This window comes from Mauremys reevesii, linkage group 6 (assembly GCF_016161935.1).
Source record: "Mauremys reevesii isolate NIE-2019 linkage group 6, ASM1616193v1, whole genome shotgun sequence".
In the NCBI taxonomy this organism is placed as follows: Eukaryota; Metazoa; Chordata; order Testudines; family Geoemydidae; genus Mauremys; species Mauremys reevesii.
In genome coordinates, this window is record NC_052628.1 from 130,232,480 (window position 1) to 130,255,674 (window position 23,195).

Sequence of the window (23,195 nt, forward strand, 5' to 3'; positions counted from 1 at the left end):
CAATAACCATCAAATGATAACAGCAGAAAACCCCAAGATTAATACCACTTAAGGACGGGCTGGCAAAATGCATGGACTCAAATAGGAATTTACAACTACAAAGCTGGGGTGTTTTGCCATGGAACTCTGGGGTCAGTCCTGCAAAGCCTCGGAGCACAACCGACAGAGCCCAGCTCCTCACTCGTGCTCAATGTAACTGACCATTAGATTGACTCGAGCTACAACAGACTGGTAACTATTAACATCAACTGGCGGGGGAGAGAGAGAGAGAGAGAGAGAGAGACTGACTGAAAAGCATATGCTAACTGTTGTATTTTCAATAAATGCGGCGTATTTGCCTTTTCCCCTGAAAAGATCCTGTGTGCTTTGTATAGCATAACAGGAGGGAGGGGAGACTTACGACGTGTACCCAAAACCACCCGCAACAATGTTTTTGCCCCATCAGACATTGGGAGCTTAACCCAGAATTCCAGTGGGCAGCAGAGACTGCGGGAACTGTGGGATAGCTGCCCACAGTGCACCGCTCTGAGATTCGATGCTAGCCACGGTACTGAGGACACACTCTGCTGACTTAATGCGCTTAGTGGGGACATACACAATCAACGGTATAAAATCTATTTCTAAAGATTTACTTCTATAAAATCTACCTAATTTCGTACTGTAGACATACCCCAAGTGTCAGCACAGACTGGCTGCCAGGGTGTCACCTAACCCTGGATCATGCCCTGCCTACTCTAGAACTCCCCTTCGCTGCTACTTCCTTTGCAGTTGCACCAGTTGGAGTACAATAGCAGATCTTCAGGAAGTGTCATTGTAGATAGGACCCTAGTGAACTTAAGCAACTTGCCCAAGATCGCACACAAATCCATAGCAGAGCATGGACTAGAACCCTATCCCAAACAAAGTCTGAAGTCCCAATCCCCTGCGCTATTCCCTGGGCTAAATGGTTCTGGTTTCTCATTAATGTTGCCTGGCAGTTATGCTTCATGACCTTTAATCATGGAATGTAAAGCTTCTATTCTTTAAATGAGATCTATACATCAGAAACATGTTTCTAATATACATTAGTTTTCTCTGAAGATGTCCTGCACTAACTGATAAGTTTCTTGTTATTTAAAAACAAAGCTGAATTATAAACCTATTTTGTTTTGAGGTTAACAAATTAACTGATTTCAGTAGGACTCCCGGTGCAGGCACTGAAGTGGGGTGGAGGGGGGGCATAGTTCCCAATGTTTCATTACTTTTCATTGTCAAGTAGACAATCAAGAATTAAGCAGATGACCAACACTTGCAAGTTATATACATTCTCAGTTACACCCAAGAAACCCCAGAGAAGTCAGTAAGGCTGCTTGGGTAAGAATGGAGGCAGGGTATGACTTCTCTTTTTACCTTCCAGCTTACCTGCTTTGTGCTGAGGTTGCACAGTATAACATCTCCAGCTGCCGTAGCAACACACACACACTCCTGATCTGGCAGATCTTCAATGCCCACAATGTGGCCACTTCCATCTTCTGGCAGAAAACCATCCACAGTCAAGGAAATGTCATTCGTCACCTAGACAGAGAGAACAATCAGAAAATGACTACATATTACTTTGTTTAGATTTATACAAATCCAGAGGGGGCAACTATCTATACACTCTAGGCACCCAACACCTCCAAGAAATACAGCACAAATATTACCTCACATGGAGCAGTAAGATTTAATGGAACTCACCACCACTGAGCTAGGCAACTCAGACATCAGACAGGGAAATACCTGGCTTTATTCTCAGTTACCTGGAAATATTTCATTGCTTTTCAAACTGATTATTTAAGTGAAAGATCAATCAGCAAATAGCAATGCTCCTGAACAGAATGTGTCCCATTAAGTATCCTTTTATGGCCCCTATGCCCCCCACCTCAAAGGGACTATAAGAAGGTGCAAGTTCCTGCTGAATTTGCTCCAATATTTCTGAAGGATCATATAGACAGTAGAGGGATAGCATCACCTTAAATACACATGACTGAAATGTTTTCACATGCTGGTTTTACAAACTACACATCAGAATACTACAGCTAGAAGTTTAGAGAAACTTGGTCTCTCCTCTCCTTTAGCTTCTTTACTAGGTATGCTGGAGAGCACATTTTTTAGAGCCAGTTTGACTATTTTTCCTGTACAAATACATCAGTATCCCCCACCTGTGTGGGCCTTTCACACAGCAACTGAGGAGAGAAAAGCAATTATAAAACCCAAAGCTGTGATTGTAAAACCATACATACTGGCTAGTGGTATGCATGTGCATGTCGGGGGCAGGGTGAGCATATTTAATGACAACTCAATTCTTGTAATTCACTAGATTTGAAGTTGACGGTGTCACTAGAATCAGTATGGAGATTCTATAGAAGTGTCTTTCCTCATCACAAACTAAGAGAATTCTTCCATCAACACAGTTACAGAATAGAGTACGGGGGAGCAAGCTAACTGCAGGGCAGTAGCACAGCATACTCTTATGCAACATGGAAGGGATCGAGCGGTCAGAGTAATTCAGTCACTTGTTCAAAAGCTGCAGCCTGGGACTGCTGCAGACAGAGTGCACTCAGCAAGGGAGAGCAGTGCCTCATGCTGCTCTGCAGCACGCCTCCCAGACAAATCTGTGCAGAACTAACAGATTCCAGAGACAACAGGGCCCAGACCCACCCAGAGGAAGCACTGCCACAAAGCGAGGGCTGGTAAGGAAGACAGAAAAACTTCTCTTCCCTTGTGTTCTGAGTGGAACTGAAATTTACACCATATTCGGGTTACATCTTCATCTGGAAGGCAACTTCTGTACCTTTTCAAACCCTACCTATGAGTTCATGGCTGCTGTAGCCAGAAGGAAGAGCACGCAACACTGCTTGTACAAGTTTTGCAAAACATTGGCCAAACACATCCCTGGGTAAAACCACTCACAACAATGCAGTTACAATTTCTTTCCTGCTATAACACTGATCTTAAAAGCAGGGTGGATAAAAATCAATTTTTTTTTTAAATGAGTTTTTTTTTGATAGATTTTTTCCACTAAAAGCATTTTATCTAAAGATAGTTTTAATTAAGATACGTTATAGCTCATCATGGAATGGGGATTATAAATGCTATAGTATGAGACAGTGTATTCATGTAATGTTTAAGAAAAGTTTTGTAAATAAATTCCAATAGTTCAGGGATTAGGGACCCAATCTTATGGGGTTCCAAGGGGCTTCTGTATAGATTATTTAGGTTAATCTTTCTATCTACCCAATGGGACTCAGTGCTCCGTCTAGAAGAGACCATCAGAGATGCTTAGTTTTGCAGTTCTCAAACTGTGGATTTGTGTCTCCAGAGATAACATGCTTGTTAACAACAAAAATGTTTTTAAATAAATAATATATAGAGGTGAGCAATAACAGACCTCAACCCTATTGTACACAGAGTCAATCCCTTACCTCTCTCTAAAAGTGCAAAGTTTCAAAAAGTTCAATGAATAGAAGATTGTAGGGGGTGGAACAGATCTGGACAAGGAGAAGAAGTCTGGAGATAAATGTGAGAAGGGAGGGACAGGCAGTAGAAACAAAAGTGAAACCGTTTGAGCAGCATATTCCAGAAGTCTTGAGGTCTTTCTGAGTGTAGCCTTCATTGATTTGAGATCTACCATACCATTCTCTCACTAGAAGGGAAAACCTATAAACGGCAGCAGGCTGTAAAGGTGACCCAGTTTGGGAATATTTTAATGAAGTTCCTCTACCTGTGTGTAAGACAGGCATGTGTGCAAAATGCAAACAGTGCAACAAAGAAATACAAGGCCTGGTTGCCCGAATGAAACATCATGAGAAGTGTTCCTTCTCAGGAGGAAGCTGTGCTGAAGATGTTCGGACATGTTCCTCTCCTCATGCAGGATCTTCGGGTTGATAAACTTTTTTATTCCATGCTTCTTTCTTAAAGACTCCCTGTCTTCCTTCTGGACTATTCTTGAATTCTCATGTTTGAGCAAAAAATATAGTTGTTACTCTATGGTTCTATCATTTCAGATGCAGTTGTGATAAAAAATAAGTAGCTGAAATAGGCAGATCTTCCTTTTATAATTTCACCTTTAAAGTAGTACTGAGTGTCAGTGAATCCAATGAGTAATACTAAATGAGCAGTATGGTAATAATAGATAAATAACTGCATTGACTTATTTTGTTTAGGAGAATCCATTCTCAACATACAGGATTCTGAAGACTATCCACCTTCAAGGTCACCATCATTTTCTATAGTTTCAGAGTTATCTGCCAATGATAGTGTTTCGGTCACATCATGTATGTCACATAGCCATAGTATATCAAGTACAGAAAAAAGAAAAAAGAAAAAAAATGATCTCCATCATCCAGAAACAACTATATATAAGTTTGTGACAAGAATCAGCAGATTACAAAGAGAGGTAATTGATTTCAGGTTTGTTGTTTAAAAAAAAATGTATTCAAAAATTCCTATGCTTGTTTTGTTAAAATATTATGTTTGCTGTTGAAGAAAAAAATCCAGAATATGTAAAGTTGTTGTTTTAGTTAAATAAAAAAATTAAATGTCCGTCTGGTGATGTTCTCCTCCTAATATGGCATGGCAAGAAAGTCCTCCAAATATTAATGATTAACCTGTTGAATTGGAGATATTTATGAAGCCATTGGGAGGTGAACTATCTGCTTCAATTACTTTTGGTAAATGAAATAACCAATCATTCATTCATTTTCTGATATAGCTGTAAAACTAATCGAAAAGTTTTCAAAATAAATCACTTTAAAAATGTATAGCATGTACCTTCTAAAAATGAAATCTACATCTATCTCTGAGTTGCAAAGAATATGTATTAAGATAACAACCAACAAGAATGTACTTTTATGTAGAAATCCGTTATTAAATCAAGTCTTCCTGACTAGTGATTTAAATCAAATCCACCCTGTTTAAAAGGAACTTTGAGGGTTGAAATGACAACATTAAATACAGGCAAGTCTTATCTTAGGCGGGAAGCCCAGTGGAGCCCCTTAAATCCCGCCCGCAGCTCCGGCGGCGGGGCCAGGGCCAGCATTTAAAGGGCCTGTAAGAGCCCTTTAAATCCCGCCCGCAGCTTTGGCGGCCGGGCTGGGGCTGGCATTTAAAGGGCCTGGAGCTCCACGGTGGCTGGAGCCTCAGGCCCTTTAGTTTGCCACAGGGGCTACCAGCCACCTCTGCAGCTGGGAGCCCCCTGGGTGATTTAAAGGCCCTGGGATTCCCAGCCACAGCTGGTGCCCCAGGACCTTTAAATCTTGAGGCCACGCCCCCCACTTGAGGCCAGCTCAGGGCCTTGTCAGCGGCGAGTGTATTCATCACTGGGTCAGCAGGGATCCGACCGAAACACACTGACTTATTGCTTAGTTCTACAACCGGATCAACAGCTAGTCTCTCTGGGCTGCTTCCTACTCAGTCTTCCAGTGACTTGGTCCATGGGTGTCCAAGGTCTTTGGCCTGTGAAGTTCCCGACGGTTCCAACGTCTCTCGGGCATCTGCAGGTAGCCAAGTATCCACCTGTGTCTCGGCATGGCTGGCCTCCCCAATTTGGGGCTCCCGGGCAGGAGCCTGCAACGTGCGTCCTCTCTCCTCTCATATTTGCGCCGTTATCATAAGCTTGGCCTCTCATGTCAGCAATGTCTATTCCTAAGTTGTTTGCCTTTTCAAGAAACGCTTCCAATAAGCCCTCGCCAGTTGTATCATGAACATTAAGAAAACCAACAAACGCTTCACAAATATTGACACCATCTTCACCGCTGCATTCAACAAAGCGTAACACCACAGACATCTGTTCTTCATGTGACACGTCGGGAGTACAGTCCAAAATAACTGAATAATATTTTGCCTTTTTAAGCTGCGCTATGTTGGCCTCTTGAATGTTACTGGCAACAAGTTGAATCAGCTTGTTTTGGATCTGTGGACTGAGGTACTGAACATGTGTCTCTGCCTTCTTAATCCTCTGTAAAAAAAGTTCGCTGAGGACAGTATCATACTTTGCAAGCAATTCAAACAGTCCCAAAAAGTTGCCATTCGAAGGATTGCCGAGCTTTTCATTACTTCCTCGAAATGCCAAGTTTCTTTCGGACAAGAAAATAACGACATCAACCATGCGTTTGACAACATTTCTCCAGAAATCTCTTTCTTTCAGAAAAGCCTGCAATTCGAGTTGGTCAATAGATGTACGGTTTACTATACCTGACCGAAGGTCAAACCATTTCACCATACAGTCTTGATGACCTTTGCCTGTTTCATGCTGCTAAAGTCTTTTTGACAGTGCTTTCCAAGCAGATGTTCCACGACGTAGTGGTATGTCGCCAGTGCCAAATAATTTACAACAAAAACAAAAAATGGCATCTTTCTGAACTGAGTACATTAACCATGAACGTCTTATTTTCTCGCCATTTGCCATGGTTCGATAGAAATGAGTACTTGTGAACCTCCGTCTTTCCTCGTTAAATGGAAATTCGTAACTTTCATTCTGCTGCGGTGGGCCACGTGCAACAATGTCACACACTTGCCTGTCCGATATTATAGACGGCCAATCTCCTGGATCATCAGTCAGTGGTTCAGATTCAGATACTTCTTTCCCGGCAGCAGCTGGAATATCTGTCACAGTTTGTTTGGTAGAACAGCTGGCTTCACCTTCGACCTCACTTGAAGCACTTCTGGATACTTCTGGATACGATTCGTCACTGCTAGCGCTGTCCGTTTCATGTGCCTGTACCTGTACGTTGGATTGCAGCGCAAAATACGTTGACAACTTTGGAATTTTCTCAAGTTCCTTCTCGGCATCTTTTGCTGCCTTTCGTTTACTAGCTCCGCTCTTATACGTTCTCTTAGACACCACAAAGCACGCTTCTACTACAACTAAATTAATAACATTTATCCGCCGACCGCCATTATGAACGCAAATACACATTCTTTGAATGGGTCCAACTAAAATTCGAAACTGACCGACAGACAACTGATGTAGCCAATAGCATTATGATGTATCATAATGACTTCATGGTTTTGTCAGTAAAACCGACATGGATTGTGCAATAGCGTCAATAAATGTCACTTACCTAGTTATACCTTACATTTTTTTTGCCACTTTTAGGGGCCCCCTTCCTTGCGGAGTGCACTCGCTACACCTCTGTCTATGTCAGTTCTTTGCTTAGGAACCTCAACTAAACAGTCAAAAATAATGGCTCATAACATGCTTTGTATTGATGTCTATTCAGCTCGGTTGACTCCTATCATTCCTGTACAGTAGAAGGGAACTTCACCAGGCACCAATCTAAAGGCCTCCATTATGAATTCAGTGAGAGTTTTCCGACTTTCCTGTTTTAGCACCTTCAGAATGCAGTGGGAGAAAGAACTGAATTGGACAGGGCATGTAACTTTACCAGGACATATGCAGAATAATGAAAATGTAGATTTGTCTGCCTTCCAGACTGCAAGCTTTCTTCAGAGCAGAGACTTTTGCAGGTGTACCCTACAGTGCTGCAGACATAATGTCGGCACTAAACAAAGTCCACGTGAAGGGCCTAGAGCGTGCTCACTGCTATATAGAACCCAGTGGAAACAAGGACTGAAACTAAGGAGTTTACAATCCAAAGAGATTATATGATCTTTATAGGTGGATGGAACACAAGACACTGCAGCCGCACCACAACAAGACTATTGGCAGCAGAACGCATTTCCAACTATGCATAGCGTGTGTGTGAGAGTGAGAGAGACTGATCACAAAGTATTGTCACCAGCTCCAACCCTGTAACACTCAGAGTGCTCTGAATGCCCAGTAAAGTCAATGGGCATGAAAACATTTCCCATCCTGCAAGTATGAACCCACAATTAGCGTCAGGAAAACAGCCCTAAACAAAGCTTTGGAACTTCCACCAGTAACTCACCCCTCGAATGGCTGGGTCGAGCTCCAGGATCCCATATTCTGAGCCAATGAGCAGCGTCCCTTGGTCTGCACGGAGGCAGAAACACTGAGGACTCCCCAAAGCCTGGACAGGCCCATGCTCTCGAGTGTGCAGTAACTTCAAATTTCTCATTGTATCAGCAAACCAGGAACTGGAGAAATACAATCCCCCAAAGAGCTATTAAACAACTGCATAGAGGGAGCTGTAAACTGAGCCTGAGAAAGGAGGTATGTGTCTGCCTTGAGAGGAAAGGATGGGGACTACTTACTTCAGAGAGAAGGTGAGCAGGAGGGAAACTGAGGAAAGCTCACAAAACAATGAATGGGCTCAAGAAGGCAGGGCAGCCACTACTGTTCACCCTGGGGCTGACACCAGAGCGAGGGGCTCGCCGGGGAACTGAAAGGGGACACGATTACAGCCAAGAGAAGGAGCTGGGTCCTTTTCTGTTGGTCTCAGGTGGGCACCGCCCTGTCCCGACAGTAGCACGGAGACCAGCCGCTCCAAGACGGGCAGCGCCCCGCTGGTGGCGGTAGGGTCACTGGAGGGCCCCGCCTGCCAGGTGAGCCCCACGGGGGGGGGGCAGAGCCGCTGGGGCTCGGGGAGGTTTGACCAGCCCCCCCCCCTCCGCCGTTCCCGGGTTTGCAGGCGCCGCGGAGGGTTCACACTCTGCCTGGAAACAAGCGGCGAGAGGCCCGGGCCCCGCCCCGCCCCGCCCCGCCCGGACAGACAGACAGACACAGCGCGCCCCCTCCCTCCGACCCAGCCGCCCGGGCCGGGGCCGCTCCTCACCGCGCGCGGGCACCGCCGCTCAGGAGACGGGCGCTGCCATATTGAAACCGCTCGCGGCGCGCGACCAGCAGCCATGGGAGGAGCATGCGCAGTAGCGGCCCTGGCGCCCAGGCCGGGCAGCGGCGGGCCGCGTGCTCAGCTGGCGCAAGGCGCCGAGTCGGGGTGCGGGCTCCGGCTCCGGCTCCCTGTCGCTTTGCGGTCCCGGGACAGGACTTCCCGAAGCACCCGCGGCCTGGCTGTCAGTGCGGCCACACCCGCCAGCCGCCGCTGGTGACCTGGCCTGTGCCTGGGTGCGGGACGCGGAGCTGTGCCCGGAGCATGTCCCGGGCACCCCCCCCCCATCCATCCCGCCGGGGCTCGCGAGTTCGGGCTCACGGGGCTCGGGGCTGCCGGCCCGGGGGGCGCACGCAGGGGGGTCGGGCCTGGCGCGCTGCGGAGGCGCTGGGGCTGGCCGGGGCCGGGGCTTTGCAACATGTCCCAGCGCCCCGCCCCGCCCCGGCCAGCTCCGACTGAACTTACCCCCGGGTTAAACCGGCAAAATGTCCCGTTACCAGCACAGCTGGGGCGGGGGGGGGGGGTGTCATGGAACCCGCGTGCCGGGGCGGGAGCTGCAGCGGCCGGGGGGGCGGGCTCTGGCGAGCCCGGCTAAGGCAGGCGAGCCCCAGCCCCAGCCCGCTGCCGCGGGGAAGCGCCGCGCGAGGCAGGGCCGAGCAGTGGCTGCGTGTGGCCGGGCTGCGGGCTGCGGGCTGCAGCTGCCCGGGACCGGCGCACAATTGCCGCCGGAGGGCGCCGCTCACCCCTGCGGCCGGCGGCCGGCGCTGCGGACCCCGCCTCTCACCGCCCGGCTGCCGCCGCTCGGCCAATCCCCGAGCAGGCGGACGCGCTGCGCCGCGGCTGGCACCGCCCGTGCGCAGGAAGCGGCGGGGGACCGGGCGGGCGCTGCGAGCCGGGTAAGGGCAGCGCGGGCCCGGGCGGGCAGGGGGCGCAGGGCCCCACCCGGAGCGTGCGGACCCCGGCGGAGCGGCTCGGCCCGCCCTGGGCTCCCCGCAACCTCCGGGGCTGCGCCGCGAGCCGGGCAGGAGGCTCGCCGTGGGGGCGGCAACGGTGCCCTGGGGTTACCCCGGCGGTGCGGTGCCTCCGGCACACGGGGCAGCGGTGCCCTGGGGTTACCCCCCCCCGGCGGTGCAGTGCCTCCGGCACACGGGGCAGCGGTGCCCTGGGGTTACCCCCCACCCTGGCAGTGCAGTGCCTCCGGCACACGGGGTAATGAGTGTCCTGGGGTTACCCCCCCCTGGCAGTGCAGTGCCTCCGGCACACGGGGCAGCGGTGCCCTGGGGTTACCCCCCCCCGGCGGTGCGGTGCCTCCGGCACACGGGGCAGCGGTGCCCTGGGGTTACCCCCCACCCTGGCAGTGCGGTGCCTCCGGCACACGGGGCAGCGGTGCCCTGGGGTTACCCCCCCCCGGCGGTGCAGTGCCTCCGGCACACGGGGCAGCGGTGCCCTGGGGTTACCCCCCCCTGGCAGTGCGGTGCCTCCGGCACACGGGGTAATGAGTGTCCTGGGGTTACCCCCCACCCTGGCAGTGCGGTGCCTCCGGCACACGGGGCAGCGGTGCCCTGGGGTTACCCCCCCCCCGGCGGGGCGGTGCCTCCGGCACACGGGGCAGCGGTGTCCTGGGGTTACCCCCCCCCGGCGGTGCGGTGCCTCCGGCACACGGGGCAGCGGTGCCCTGGGGTTACCCCCCCCCGGCGGTGCGGTGCCTCCGGCACACGGGGCAGCGGTGCCCTGGGGTTACCCCCCCCCCGGCGGTGCGGTGCCTCCGGCACACGGGGCAGCGGTGCCCTGGGGTTACCCCCCCACCCTGGCAGTGCGGTGCCTCCGGCACACGGGGCAGCGGTGCCCTGGGGTTACCCCCCCCCTGGCAGTGCGGTGCCTCCGGCACACGGGGCAACGAGTGTCCTGGGGTTACCCCCCCCGGCGGTGCGGTGCCTCCGGCACACGGGGTAATAAGTGTCCTGGGGTTACCCCCCACCCTGGCAGTGCAGTGCCTCCGGCACACGGGGCAGCGGTGTCCTGGGGTTACCCCCCCACCCTGGCAGTGCGGTGCCTCCGGCACACGGGGCAGCGGTGTCCTGGGGTTACCCCCCCGGCGGTGCGGTGCCTCCGGCACACGGGGTAATGAGTGTCCTGGGGTTACCCCCCACCCTGGCAGTGCAGTGCCTCCGGCCCACGGAGCAGCGGTGTCCTGGGGTTACCCCGGCGGTGTGCGGTGCCTCCGGCACACGGGGCAGCGGTGTCCTGGGGTTACCCCCCCACCCTGGCAGTGCGGTGCCTCCGGCACACGGGGTAATGAGTGTCCTGGGGTTACCCCCCACCCTGGCAGTGCGGTGCCTCCGGCACACGGGGCAGCGGTGTCCTGGGGTTACCCCCCCCCCCCCGGCGGTGCGGTGCCTCCGGCACACGGGGCAACGAGTGTCCTGGGGTTACCCCCCCCCCCAGCGGTGCGGTGCCTCCGACACAGGGGGGCAGCGGTGCCCTGGGGTTACCCCCCCCCCCGGCGGTGCGGTGCCTCCGGCGCATGGGGCAGCGGTGTCCTGGGGTTACCCCCCACCCTGGCAGTGCGGTGCCTCCGGCACACGGGGCAGCGGTGTCCTGGGGTTACCCCACCCTGGCAGTGCGGGTGCCTCCGGCACACGGAGCAGCGGTGTCCTGGGGTTACCCCACCCTGGCAGTGCAGTGCCTCTGGCACACGGGCAGCGGTGCCCTGGGGTTACCCGGCGGTGCGGTGCCTCCGCACACGGGGCAGCGGTGCCCTGGGTTACCCCCCACCCTGGCAGTGCAGTGTCTCCGGCACACGGGGCAACGAGTGTCCTGGGGTTACCCCCGGCGGTGCGGTGCCTCCGCACACGGGCAGCGGTGTCCTGGGGTTACCCCACCCTGGCAGTGCAGTGCCTCCGCACACGGGTAATGAGTGTCCTGGGGTTACCCCGGCGGTGCGGTGCCTCCGGCACACGGGCAGCGGTGTCCTGGGGTTACCCCCACCCTGGCAGTGCAGTGCCTCCGCACACGGGCAGCGGTGCCCTGGGGTTACCCGGCGGTGCGGTGCCTCCGGCACACGGGCAGCGGTGCCCTGGGGTTACCCGGCGGTGCGGTGCCTCCGGCACACGGGCAGCGGTGCCCTGGGGTTACCCCACCCTGGCAGTGCGGTGCCTCCGGCACACGGGGCAGCGGTGTCCTGGGGTTACCCCCCCACCCAGGCAGGGCGGTGCCTCCGGCACACGGGGCAGCGGTGTCCTGGGGTTACCCCCCACCCTGGCAGTGCGGTGCCTCCGGCACACGGGGCAGCGGTGCCCTGGGGTTACCCCCCCACCCTGGCAGTGCGGTGCCTCCGGCACACGGGGCAACGAGTGTCCTGGGGTTACCCCCCCCCGGCGGTGCGGTGCCTCCGGCACAAGGGGTAATAAGTGTCCTGGGGTTACCCCCCACCCTGGCCGTGCCGTGCCTCCGGCACGCGGGGCAACGAGTGTCCTGGGGTTACCCCGCGTCACGGTGCCTCCGGCACACGGGCAGCGGTGCCCTGGGGTTACCCCGGCGGTGCGGTGCCTCCGGCACAGGGGCAGCGGTGTCCTGGAGTTACCCCCCACCCTGGCTGTGCTGTGCCTGCGGCACAGGGGGCAGCGGTGTGCTGGGGTTACCCCCCCCCCGGCGGTGCGGTGCCTCCGGCACACGGGGCAGCGGTGTCCTGGGGTTACCCCCCACCCTGGCAGTGCAGTGCCTCCGGCACACGGGGTAATGAGTGTCCTGGGGTTACCCCCCCCCCGGCGGTGCGGTGCCTCCGGCACCCGGGGCAGCGGTGCCCGGGGGTTACCCCCGGCGGTGCCTCCGGCACACGGGCAGCGGTGTCCTGGGTTACACCCCTGCGGTGCCTCCGGCACACGGGCAACGAGTGTCCTGGGTTACCCCGGCGGTGCGGTGCCTCCGACACAGGGGCAGCGGTGCCCTGGGGTTACCCCGGCGGTGCGGTGCCTCCGGCGCATGGGCAGCGGTGTCCTGGGGTTACCCCCCACCCTGGCAGTGCGGTGCCTCCGGCACACGGGGCAGCGGTGTCCTGGGGTTACCCCCCACCCTGGCAGTGCGGTGCCTCCGGCACACGGAGCAGCGGTGTCCTGGGGTTACCCCCCCACCCTGGCAGTGCAGTGCCTCTGGCACACGGGGCAGCGGTGCCCTGGGGTTACCCCCCCCCCGGCGGTGCGGTGCCTCCGGCACACGGGGCAGCGGTGCCCTGGGTTACCCCCCACCCTGGCAGTGCAGTGTCTCCGGCACACGGGGCAGCGGGTGGCCTGGGGTTACCCCCCCCCCGGGGGGTGCGGTGCCGCCGGCACAGGGGGGCAGCGGTGCCCTGGGGTTACCCCCCCCCCGGCGGTGCGGTGCCTCCGGCGCATGGGGCAGCGGTGTCCTGGGGTTACCCCCCACCCTGGCAGTGCGGTGCCTCCGGCACACGGGGCAGCGGTGTCCTGGGGTTACCCCCCACCCTGGCAGTGCAGTGCCTCCGGCACACGGAGCAGCGGTGTCCTGGGGTTACCCCCCACCCTGGCAGTGCGGAGCCTCCGGCGCACGGGGCAGCGGTGTCCTGGGGTTACCCCCCACCCTGGCAGTGCAGTGCCTCCGGCACATGGAGCAGCGGTGTCCTGGGGTTACCCCCCACCCTGGCAGTGCGGTGCCTCCGGCACACGGGGTAATGAGTGTCCTGGGGTTACCCCCCACCCTGGCAGTGCAGTGCCTCCGGCACACGGGGTAATGAGTGTCCTGGGGTTACCCCCCACCCGGGCAGTGCGGTGCCTCCGGCACACGGGGTAATGAGTGTCCTGGAGTTACCCCCCACCCTGGCAGTGCAGTGCCTCCGCACACGGGTAATGAGTGTCCTGGGGTTACCCCCCACCCTGGCAGTGCAGTGCCTCCGGCACACGGGGTAATGAGTGTCCTGGGGTTACCCCCCACCCGGGCAGTGCGGTGCCTCCGGCACACGGGGTAATGAGTGTCCTGGGGTTACCCCCCACCCTGGCAGTGCAGTGCCTCCGGCACACGGGGTAATGAGTGTCCTGGGGTTACCCCCCACCCTGGCAGTGCAGTGCCTCCGGCACACGGGGTAATGAGTGTCCTGGGGTTACCCCCCACCCTGCCAGACCAGGGCCTCCGGCTGCGGGTAATGAGTGTCCTGGGGTTACCCCCCACCCGGGCAGTGCGGTGCCTCCGGCACACGGGGTAATGAGTGTCCTGGAGTTACCCCCCACACACACCGCCCCACGGGGCAGAGGGGGCAGTTGTGGCGCCAGGATTTAAAGGGCTCCGGGCTTCCCTCAGCAGCAGGAGCTCTGAGCCCAAATAGGATAATCATATTCAGTAAATCATAACCTTTCCAATGACACCTCACGTGACTTATCTTACATAAAATACGTTATGATTATATCTTAACCATATCATCATAATACCACTGTGAAGAATATGGGGTGCAGCGTCACACTGTCCTGTAGCTTTGTTTTATTTCCTTCACTTGACCTCCAAGCCCACAGAATGAGCTTTCTTGCATGTAGTATTGCCCAGATGAGAGAGTTCCATTAACCAATCCTTTGCGTTGTGATGTTCCTTGATGGCACATCTGATTTTGATAATCCCTTTGGATGGGCGGTGGGGGGGTTCCCATGCCTGAGCTTACAAATTCAGAGCAAACATTTTCAAAGTTATAAAGTAAAATTTACGTATTTCCTTATAGCATGGAATACAGACATTGTAAATGAGATTAATGCATGCAGCAATTTACAAGCATTTCATAGAGTCTAAACGCTAAATGTATTCTTATGAGACTAATACCTTTTCTGAGCAATACTAACATTCCGATGAACTGATCTGGGGTTTCCAGTTATAAGTGTGTCAATGCTTTGGCTAATGCTTGCAGCCTGGGCAGCAGCTGGGTCTGGCCTGCCAGTGTTACACCCCTAATGTGGGAAATGGAATGACAGCATAAGGGTGAGAACTGAATGAATGGACCCTGCTGATGGACCCAATAGACTTGAAGCTCCATGGACATTGGGCAAAGAGAGAAAATTGCCTATAACATTGAGAGAGCAGATTCCAATCCACTTGCTCATATTGAATAGCACCTTGCTCCACAAGCGGTTCTATCAAAGTCACCACTTGTGGAGTGCGGTGCCATTTGGTGTCAGTGGATCTGGGTGTGGCTCCCTGCTCACTAGAATGTGCTAGACCTGCCTGAGTGACTTTGCTACACAGGAAAAGGTAGTCCAGGAGCTAACGTTTACTGATGGTGTGAAATTCCATACGGCACCTGCCTTCGTAAAATCTGCATGTTTATGTCGGCAAATGGAATATTCAACAGTAGATTGTATCCCAGTTCATGGCAACTACACCTGGGTTTTCCCCTCAGTGGTCCAGCAAGGGCATCCACTCCCAGGCTTCTGGCTCCCCAGCCAGTGTCTCTTAGGTGACGAGACACCTGTCTCTCTCCCTCCTGACCAGGGTATTTCCAGGCTGCACAGTTCCTTGCCCACACTTAGTCATTGCCAGCAAAAGACAGCTTGCCTAAGCAGGCCTGCTGGCGTTCTCTTCAGAGACCGATCAGAGTGTAACTGCCCAGTTCTAAGAACCAGAGGGCCAGTCTGTTTCCTGGATCAGACAGAAGGCTCTGAGTCAGCTTAAACTCAGGCTATTTATTCACAAGTCCTTTCTCTGCCTGGTTTGTTCCTGGAGAATCCACTCCGAGCTGTCCTCAGGTAACAAGTGATCAGCAGACAAAAGATCCCCCTGCAGGGCAAACCTTGAAAAGCTGAGTCCTTAGGTGGGCGTTTGCAATTCCCTTTTCCCCAGTATTGCCTTAATCCTGTCTTCCCGCTAAAGAAGTTCCAGAAAAATCCTACAATATTACATAGGTGTGACGGGTTGGATCACAGAAACCCCCTTGGGAGCTGCTACCTGATGTGCCAAGACTACTTCTACCCCTGCTTTCCCTGCCAGCTCAGGACTCCAGCACCCTGTCTTGCTGAGCCAGACACACCCGTCTGCTCCAATGCAGACCCAGGGTCTGAATTACTTGCCCCAAAGCTGCAGGTTTACCTGAAAGCAGATCACAGAAGTGTTCCTGTCTTTAACACTCAGATGCCCAACTCCCAGTGGAGGCTAAACCCAAATAAATCCGTTTTACCCTGTATAGAACTTATACAGGGTAAACTCATAAATTGTTCACCCTCTATAACACTGATAGAGAGATATGCACAGCTGTTTGCCCCTCCCCCTGGTATTAATACATACTCTGGGTTAATTAATAAGTACAAAGTGATTTTATTAAATACAGAAAGTAGGATTTAAGTGGTTCCAAGTAGTAACAGACAGAACAAAGTAAGTCACCAAGCAAAATAAAATAAAATGTGCAAATCTATGTCTAATCAAACTGAATACAGATAAGATCCTCACCAGTTCCAGAATGCTCCCTTTTACAGGATAATCTCCTTTTAGCCTGGGTCCAGCAATCACTCACACCCCTTTGTTCCAGTTTCTTCCAAGTATCCTGGCGGAGTGGAGAGGTCTCTCTTTAGCCAGCTGAAGACAAAATGGAGGGGTCTCCCAGGGGTTTAAATAGACTTTCTCTTGTGGGTGGAGACCCCCTCCTCACTCCTATGCACAGTCCAGTTCCAAGATGGAGCTTTGGAGTCACCTGGGCAAGTCCCTCCCATGTCCATGCATGACTCACAGTCTTTACAGGCAGAAGCCATTGTCTACATGGTATCTTATATGTCTCCAGGAAGACTTCTTATGTGGACTGGAGCATTCCAAGATGCATTTGTTCCCCAAGTGCTTCCTGATCGGGTACTTAACCTTGCGAATTCCTTCCTAAAGAAACTGACCAAATGCCTCACAAAGCTTACTTAGCAATCAAGCAAGTTTACAGCCAATATTCTTAAACTCAAGAACAAAATGATATATGTGTACAAATAGGGTGAATAGATATAGTAGACCGTAACCTTTACAGAGATATGTTACATGGCGCAGACAGCACAAAATATATTCCAGTTACGTCATATTCCCATAAAGCATTATGGGGTACAGTGTCACAATAGTCACTTGCATTTTTAATACAATGGGCGCTCCTAAAATATGCCCAGGATATTGCCATCTGTCACAGGTGGATCCCCCTCACCATTAAAAAGGTACGCCCTTATTTCTCTCTGAATTTTTTGTCTAGCTTCAGGTTCAATCCATTGTCATCATACACCTTTCTCTGCTAGATTGAAGAGCCCCTTGTTAAATATTTGTTTTCCATTTAGATGCTGATGGACTGTAATCAAGTCACTCTTAACCTTCTCTTTGTTAGGCTAAATAGATGGAGCTCTTTGTGTCTCTCACTGGATAGCATGTCTTCTAATCCTTTAATCATTCTCATAGCTCTGCTCTGAACCTCTCCAATTTATCAACATCATTCTTGAATTGTGAGCACCAAACTGGACACAGTATTGGAGCAGTGGTTGAACCAGTGCCAAATACGGAGGTAAAATAACCTCTATTCTCCTACTTGAGATTCCCCTGTTTATGCATCCCAGGATCACATTATCCCTTTTGGTCAAGGTCCCACTAGGAACTCATGTTCAGCTGATTATCCACCATGACCCTCAAATCTTTTTCAGAGTCACTGCTTCCCAGGATAGAGTCCTCCATCCTGTAAGTATGGCCTGCATTCTTTGTTCCTAGATGTATACATATACATTGACATTTAGCCATATTAAAATGCATATTGTTTGCCTGCACCCAGTTTACCAAGAAATCTAGATCATTGTGAATCAGTAACCTGTCCTCCTCATTATTTACCACTCCCCCAATTTTTGTGACATCTGCTAACTTTATCAGTGATGATTGTATGCTTTCTTCCATCAAGGTCATTGATAAAAATGTAAAACAGTGTAGGGCCAACAACCAATCCCTGCAGGTCCCCATTTGAAGCACACCAACTTGGTAATGATTCCCCATTTACAGTTACATTTTGAGATCTATCTATTAATAAATTTTAATCCATTTAATGTGTAGCATGTTAATTTTATATTCTAGTTTTTAATCATATAGAAGTCTTTATTACTTCAGCACTATTACCTTTATCAACGCAACTTGTAATTTCATAAAAATAAGATATCAAGTTAGTTTGGCATGATCTCTTTTCCATAAATCCATGTTGATTTCCATTAACTAAATTACCTCCTTTAATTCTTTATTAATGAAGTTCCATATCAGCCACTCCATTATCTTGCCCAGGATCAATGTCAGGCTGACAGGCCTCTAATTATCCAGATCATCACATTTACCCTTTTTAAAAATTTGACACAACATTAGCTTCCGGTCTTCTGGAACTTCCCCAATGCTCCAAGACTCATTGAAAATTAACTTTAATGGTCCAGCAAGCTTGTCAGCCAGCTCTTTTCAAAACATTCTAATTTAAAAATGCCTAACTTTAATGGCTTCTGTTTAACATCCTCCCAAGATACTGGTGGAATGGAAAGAGCGTTATCACCATTTGATGAGACTATATCATCTGCTTTTGCCCAAATACAGAACAGAAATAGTTATTGAATGCTCTGCATTTTCAGCATGATTATTGTTAATTCTACCATTTCCATATACTAATGGACCAATACCATTGTCAGAATTATTTCTGTTCCTAGTACATTTTAAAAAACTCATTGCCGTTAACTTTGCTGGCCATAGATTTCTCCTTGTGTCCCTTTGCTTCTTTTATGAATTTTCTACTGTTCCTATCATATATATAGCTGCCTTGTGCTTTAACTTCCCCTCTAAAGCAGGTTGGTTTTATGGTCTCTTTCCTCAGTTTTGGCTTTTTGGGCATCTAGGAAGGTATTCTTAAATGATTACCAATTGTCATTCACATTTTTCTGTTTAAATTCTTCCTCCCACCAGCTTTGGTTCATAATTGTTTTTAGCTTTGTGAAATAGGTCCTATTAAAGCACCAACTATATATATTAGTGGTCTGGATTTTATTCTGCTTGCACATTATAAATGTAATCAAGTCATGATCGCTTGTACCTAAGCTACTCCTATAGCTAATTCTCTACTATGCTTCTTTCCTGGTGACTCAGTGTGTAAATCAGGCTTCCATTGGGTTGGCTTACAATGCTTAGTTTACATTTGGAGAGATACATATCTTACCTCCTGTCTGGAAGAAACCTGTTTTTCTCTTTGGTTGGAGACAGATTTTAAAACATATTTTCAGTATATATACAAAAGCCTTAAATGCAACAAAGAATCCTGTGGCACCTTATAGACTAACAGACGTTTTGCAGCATGAGCTTTCGTGGGTGAATACCCACTTCTTCAGATGCAAGTCATCTGAAGAAGATGACTTGCATCTGAAGAAGTGGGTATTCACCCACGAAAGCTCATGCTGCAAAACGTCTGTTAGTCTATAAGGTGCCACAGGATTCTTTGTTGCTTTTACAGATCCAGACTAACACGGCTACCCCTCTGATACTAAAAGCCTTAAATGTAATTCGTATATGCATCTCACAATGATTTAAGGATCAGTATGATAAGAGCTTTTTTTAGAGACCTCTACTTGACATCATTTACGGATAAATTCCACAGAAGTGGTGTGCTAGATGTAGTGAGTTTGTCAGGCCTGTTAGGAGTTGCTGTTATACAACAGTGAACCCTGTTGTTGGCCTTTAGGCAATTCACACTGTCAGAGATTCTTAAACTGAACTCTGTAAGGTTTGTCAAGAATATGACAGGAAATTGCCACATCTGCCACATTTCTGCTTCAACCTGCCAAGATACTGTGTCTAGTATGTTCGCTTCTAAAGCTCACAGTGTCGTGATGTCACTTCTCTCCTGTCAGCCCACTCTGACTTCAGAGTGGAAAAGGGAATGGCAAGATGAATGGATGTTAGAGGAAAGGCAATGGGGAAGGTGAGAGCTATGTCAGGGAAGTCAAAGGTTAAAGTCAGCACCTTTGGAAGTCAGACAAACAAATGATTAGGAGTATGGAACAGCTTCCATGTGAGGAGAGGTTAATAAGATGGGGACTTTTTAGCTTTGGAAAGAGACGACTAAGGGGGGATCTGATTGAGGTCTATAAAATCACAGCTGGTGTGGAGAAAGCAAATACAGAAGTATTTACTCCTTCTCCTAACACAAGAACTAGGGGTCACCCAATGAAATTAATAGGCAGCAGGTTTAAAACAAAAAGTAGTATTTCTTCACACAACACAGTCAACCTGTGGAACCCTTTGCCAGAGGATGTTGTGAAGGCCAAGACTATAACAAAGTTAAAAAAATAACTAGATTAATTCATGGAGGATAGGTCTATCAGTGGCTGTTAGCCAGGATGGACAGAGACAGTGTCCCTATCCTTGGTTTTGCCAGAAGCTGGGACTGGGCAACAGGGAATGGATCACTTGATAATTACCTGTTCTGTTCATTCCCTGTGAAGCACCTGGCATTGGCCACTGTCGGAAGACAGGATACTGGGCTAGATGGACCTTGGGTATGCCCGTTCTTATGCTACTTTAGGCGTATGGACATAGGAGCCAAACTTTAACACTCTATTTTGAACATATTGGACCATTACAAATCAATTCTCAACAGTATTTGTGAGTTGCCATTATACTTTACCTAATAAGTTTCCTGTTGCAATTCCAATTTCAGGGTTAGGAGATCTTCCCTGGAAGAGATGGAAAAGAGACCTGAAAGTGGAGAGTGTCTCCTGGCTGGAATTCCAGGCAAGCCAGTTAAGTCAAATTCAGATGATAACAGCGGTAACGCAGGCTCAGCGAAGGAGAGAGCTGTATCGTCGCCTCATAGGGACTTGGGAAATGCACAGCTCAATCCTAGCAGAGAAGAACCCAGGAAAAAACTCTGTGGCTATTTAAATAAACTTGGAGTCAAGGGGCCAATCAAGGCCTGGAAGTCTCGTTGGTTCTTTTATGATGAAAATAAATGTCACTTGCTGTACTGCAGGACAGCTCAAGATGTTAACCCTTTGGGGAGCATTGATCTCTCCAGCGCTGGTTTTGATTGCAAGGTGGAAGCAGATGAAGGGGTTTTTGAAATCAGAACTCCAAGCAGAGTGTTTATCCTTAAGGTGAGCACAATGTCTTCTAGGCAACTACTGCTGCTGGCTATTGTGAAATGTAGGAGCTAGTATTGCAGCTGTCAGTATGAATAGGCCAGCATTAAAGGGGGCCAGGTAAAAGTTCAATAGCAAGGTTTAAGCACTACCATGAGAGCATGCGGGCCTTTAGCTTTGGGGCCTGATTCTCTCACTGATTGATGCTGTTGTAAAACCAGGATAACTCCACTGGCTTCAATGGGAGCAGAAGCAGACATGGAGTTTAAAAGAAAAGTTAAGTCAGGAGCAGTTGAACTCCAGGATGTAACCATTCTAATACAACGCTGAGCTTTCCTGGCTTGGGGACGGGTGCTGGGACAACTTGGAAGCTCACTGTGACGGTTTGGGTCTGAGAGAGGCATGTGGTTACTAATTAAACGCCCTATTCAGTCCCGTTAAAGTCAGTAGCACTGGCTGGGGTTTATGTCCGCCTGAATTTTGCCCAAAGTGCCTAGAACTTCCCCTGTAAAACAGATACATTTACCTCTAGTTACAGTCAGATGCAGGGGTCGCAAGCCTCTCTTTCCCCACCTAGATTTAGTAAAGGATTCCTTGGTGCTTGGGGACTTGAGGACACCAGGCCTGACCTGACTCACCCGCAGAGCCCCATGGTCAAATCCCAGTCTCTGTGGGACTCCTCTGGCAAAGAGCAAAGGGTCACTAGCAACAAGAGCTACTGAGGATGGAGCCTTTGCAAACTAGCTCCTACAGCTTTCAACTCCCTCTGTATCACTCTCTGCCCAACGCAGCAGGGCCAGAAATCTCCAGCTGTGACAGGCTTTTCCTTTAAACCAAGGAGACCAGCCGTCTAATGTAGTAGGCAATCGGCGGTATGCTGGGAGACCAGGGTTCAGGATTTACCCCATGCCTCTTGAATCAGGGTTACAACTGGGAGCAGGTGTCTCCTGCCTGGCCAACATCAGCTGGACTGGAGCAGGGAGGTGGTGATCAGCTCTTCAGGGACCTCACAGCAGGCTGCAACTGGCTCTTCAGAGAGCCACATCAAACCTGTTTTTTGTAATGTTAGGCAGTCAGCAGAGAGGCCATGATGTACTGGCTGCAGCAGCTGCAGATGAAGCGTTGGGCGTTTTGTAATACCCAGACTGGGCTTCCTGTGGACAGCGTCACCGTGGCAGCCCTGCCTGCGAATGAATCTCTGCTCAATGAAACCAGTAGGTATTAAAGAGTTAACTATTTCCCCCTTATCTGATCCATGTACAGAGATTTTGGGCCAGCATTTTCACACAAGGCATCTAAATGAGTGCCAGGTCTCAGAGGTGCTGAGCTCCTGGAGCTCCCACTGACTTCAAGGTGGTACTGAAGTGCCAACGTGGAGGACCCCAAGCTTGAAATGTTTGGCCTTTGTCATGAGAGCAATACTAGCTCATCTGCAATAAAGGGACTGACTTTCATACACAGCCAGGGCTCTGTGTCTAGCTGGGGCTGTCTGAGGGGCAGCCAGGTTGGTGGGGTCAAAGGCATTCAGAGTTATGTCTACAGTTGCTCTTGTTTTTTCCCTGGAGTGATCCCCGTACAGTTCTTAGGAACTCCTCAGGGGGCTCCAGGCCTGCAGTGATCATTTTGTTCCATTTGCAATCTGTGTCAGGACACGATCACACAGTTACGCCCATGTGACTGGTGCAGGGTGCTGCTCGGGGCTAGTCTGTTGCTTAGCTGTCACCAGGTGCAGACTTTCCTGCTTGAATAATAAAAAAAAAAAAAGGTAACATTTGGCAGCAAATGCTGTACCTCTGTTTAAAAGAGGCATAGATGTGTGTTGGTCTCTCTTTTACTTGGCAGCCATCACTGTCTTTTCCAGTAACCCAGGCTCTGTGGCATCAGTTTTATTATGAGTATAAATACAAACAAATGATACTGTCTGCGGGGGGAAATGATGCCAGCACAGTTCTGTTTTTTCCTTGTTTGGCTTCTGTGTGGACCTTACTCAGGGTTACTGCATTGTACACTTTAAAATGTAAACAGTTAAAGTCAACTTAGGTTACCTTGGCAGTGGATGAATATAAAGATTTTTGCATCTGCAGGCCTCTGGGTTCTTATCTGTGTAGCAAACTACAATTGTTGGATGCAGTGTTGTAGCCCAGGATATTAGAGAGACAAGGTGGGTGAGGCAATCTCTTTACTAGGCCAGCTTCTGTTGGGGAGAGAGACAAGCTTTCGAGCCACACGGAGTTGCTCTTCAGGTCTGGGAAAGGTACTACGAGTGTCACAGCTAAATATGAGATCAAACAGATAGATTATGTGCTACTTACTTATGCTAAACCAGGGGTGGATTAGC

At 50.8% G+C, this 23,195-nt stretch overlaps 2 protein-coding genes across 8 annotated transcripts in view; one reads left to right on the forward strand and one right to left on the reverse strand.

Annotated features, from left to right (window-relative positions):
* LOC120407631 (elongator complex protein 1-like) overlaps positions 1-8,853 on the reverse strand; it is a 126,160-nt gene extending 117,307 nt beyond the window's left edge. Inside the window, exons 1-3 of the mRNA XM_039543395.1 lie at positions 8,718-8,853; positions 7,911-8,079; positions 1,402-1,554 (exon numbers count right to left, since the gene is read on the reverse strand). Of these exons, the coding sequence (XP_039399329.1) occupies positions 1,402-1,554; positions 7,911-8,079; positions 8,718-8,803 (408 nt within the window). The 5' untranslated portion in view covers positions 8,804-8,853. The remainder of the gene's footprint in view (positions 1-1,401; positions 1,555-7,910; positions 8,080-8,717) is intronic.
* TBC1D2 (TBC1 domain family member 2) overlaps positions 8,772-23,195 on the forward strand; it is a 45,685-nt gene continuing 31,261 nt past the window's right edge. For 2 of the 7 annotated variants that reach the window (XM_039543386.1, XM_039543391.1), the window contains exons 1-3: positions 8,772-8,879; positions 20,437-20,872; positions 21,927-22,071. In XM_039543386.1, coding sequence (XP_039399320.1) covers positions 8,791-8,879; positions 20,437-20,872; positions 21,927-22,071 — 670 coding nt within the window. In that variant the 5' untranslated portion in view covers positions 8,772-8,790. Of the gene's footprint in view, positions 8,880-8,995; positions 9,008-9,633; positions 9,668-17,227; positions 17,275-17,344; positions 17,445-20,436; positions 20,873-21,926; positions 22,076-23,195 lie in introns of those variants that run through there. The other 5 variants (XM_039543389.1, XM_039543390.1, XM_039543388.1 and 2 more) reach the window with 5 other exon arrangements.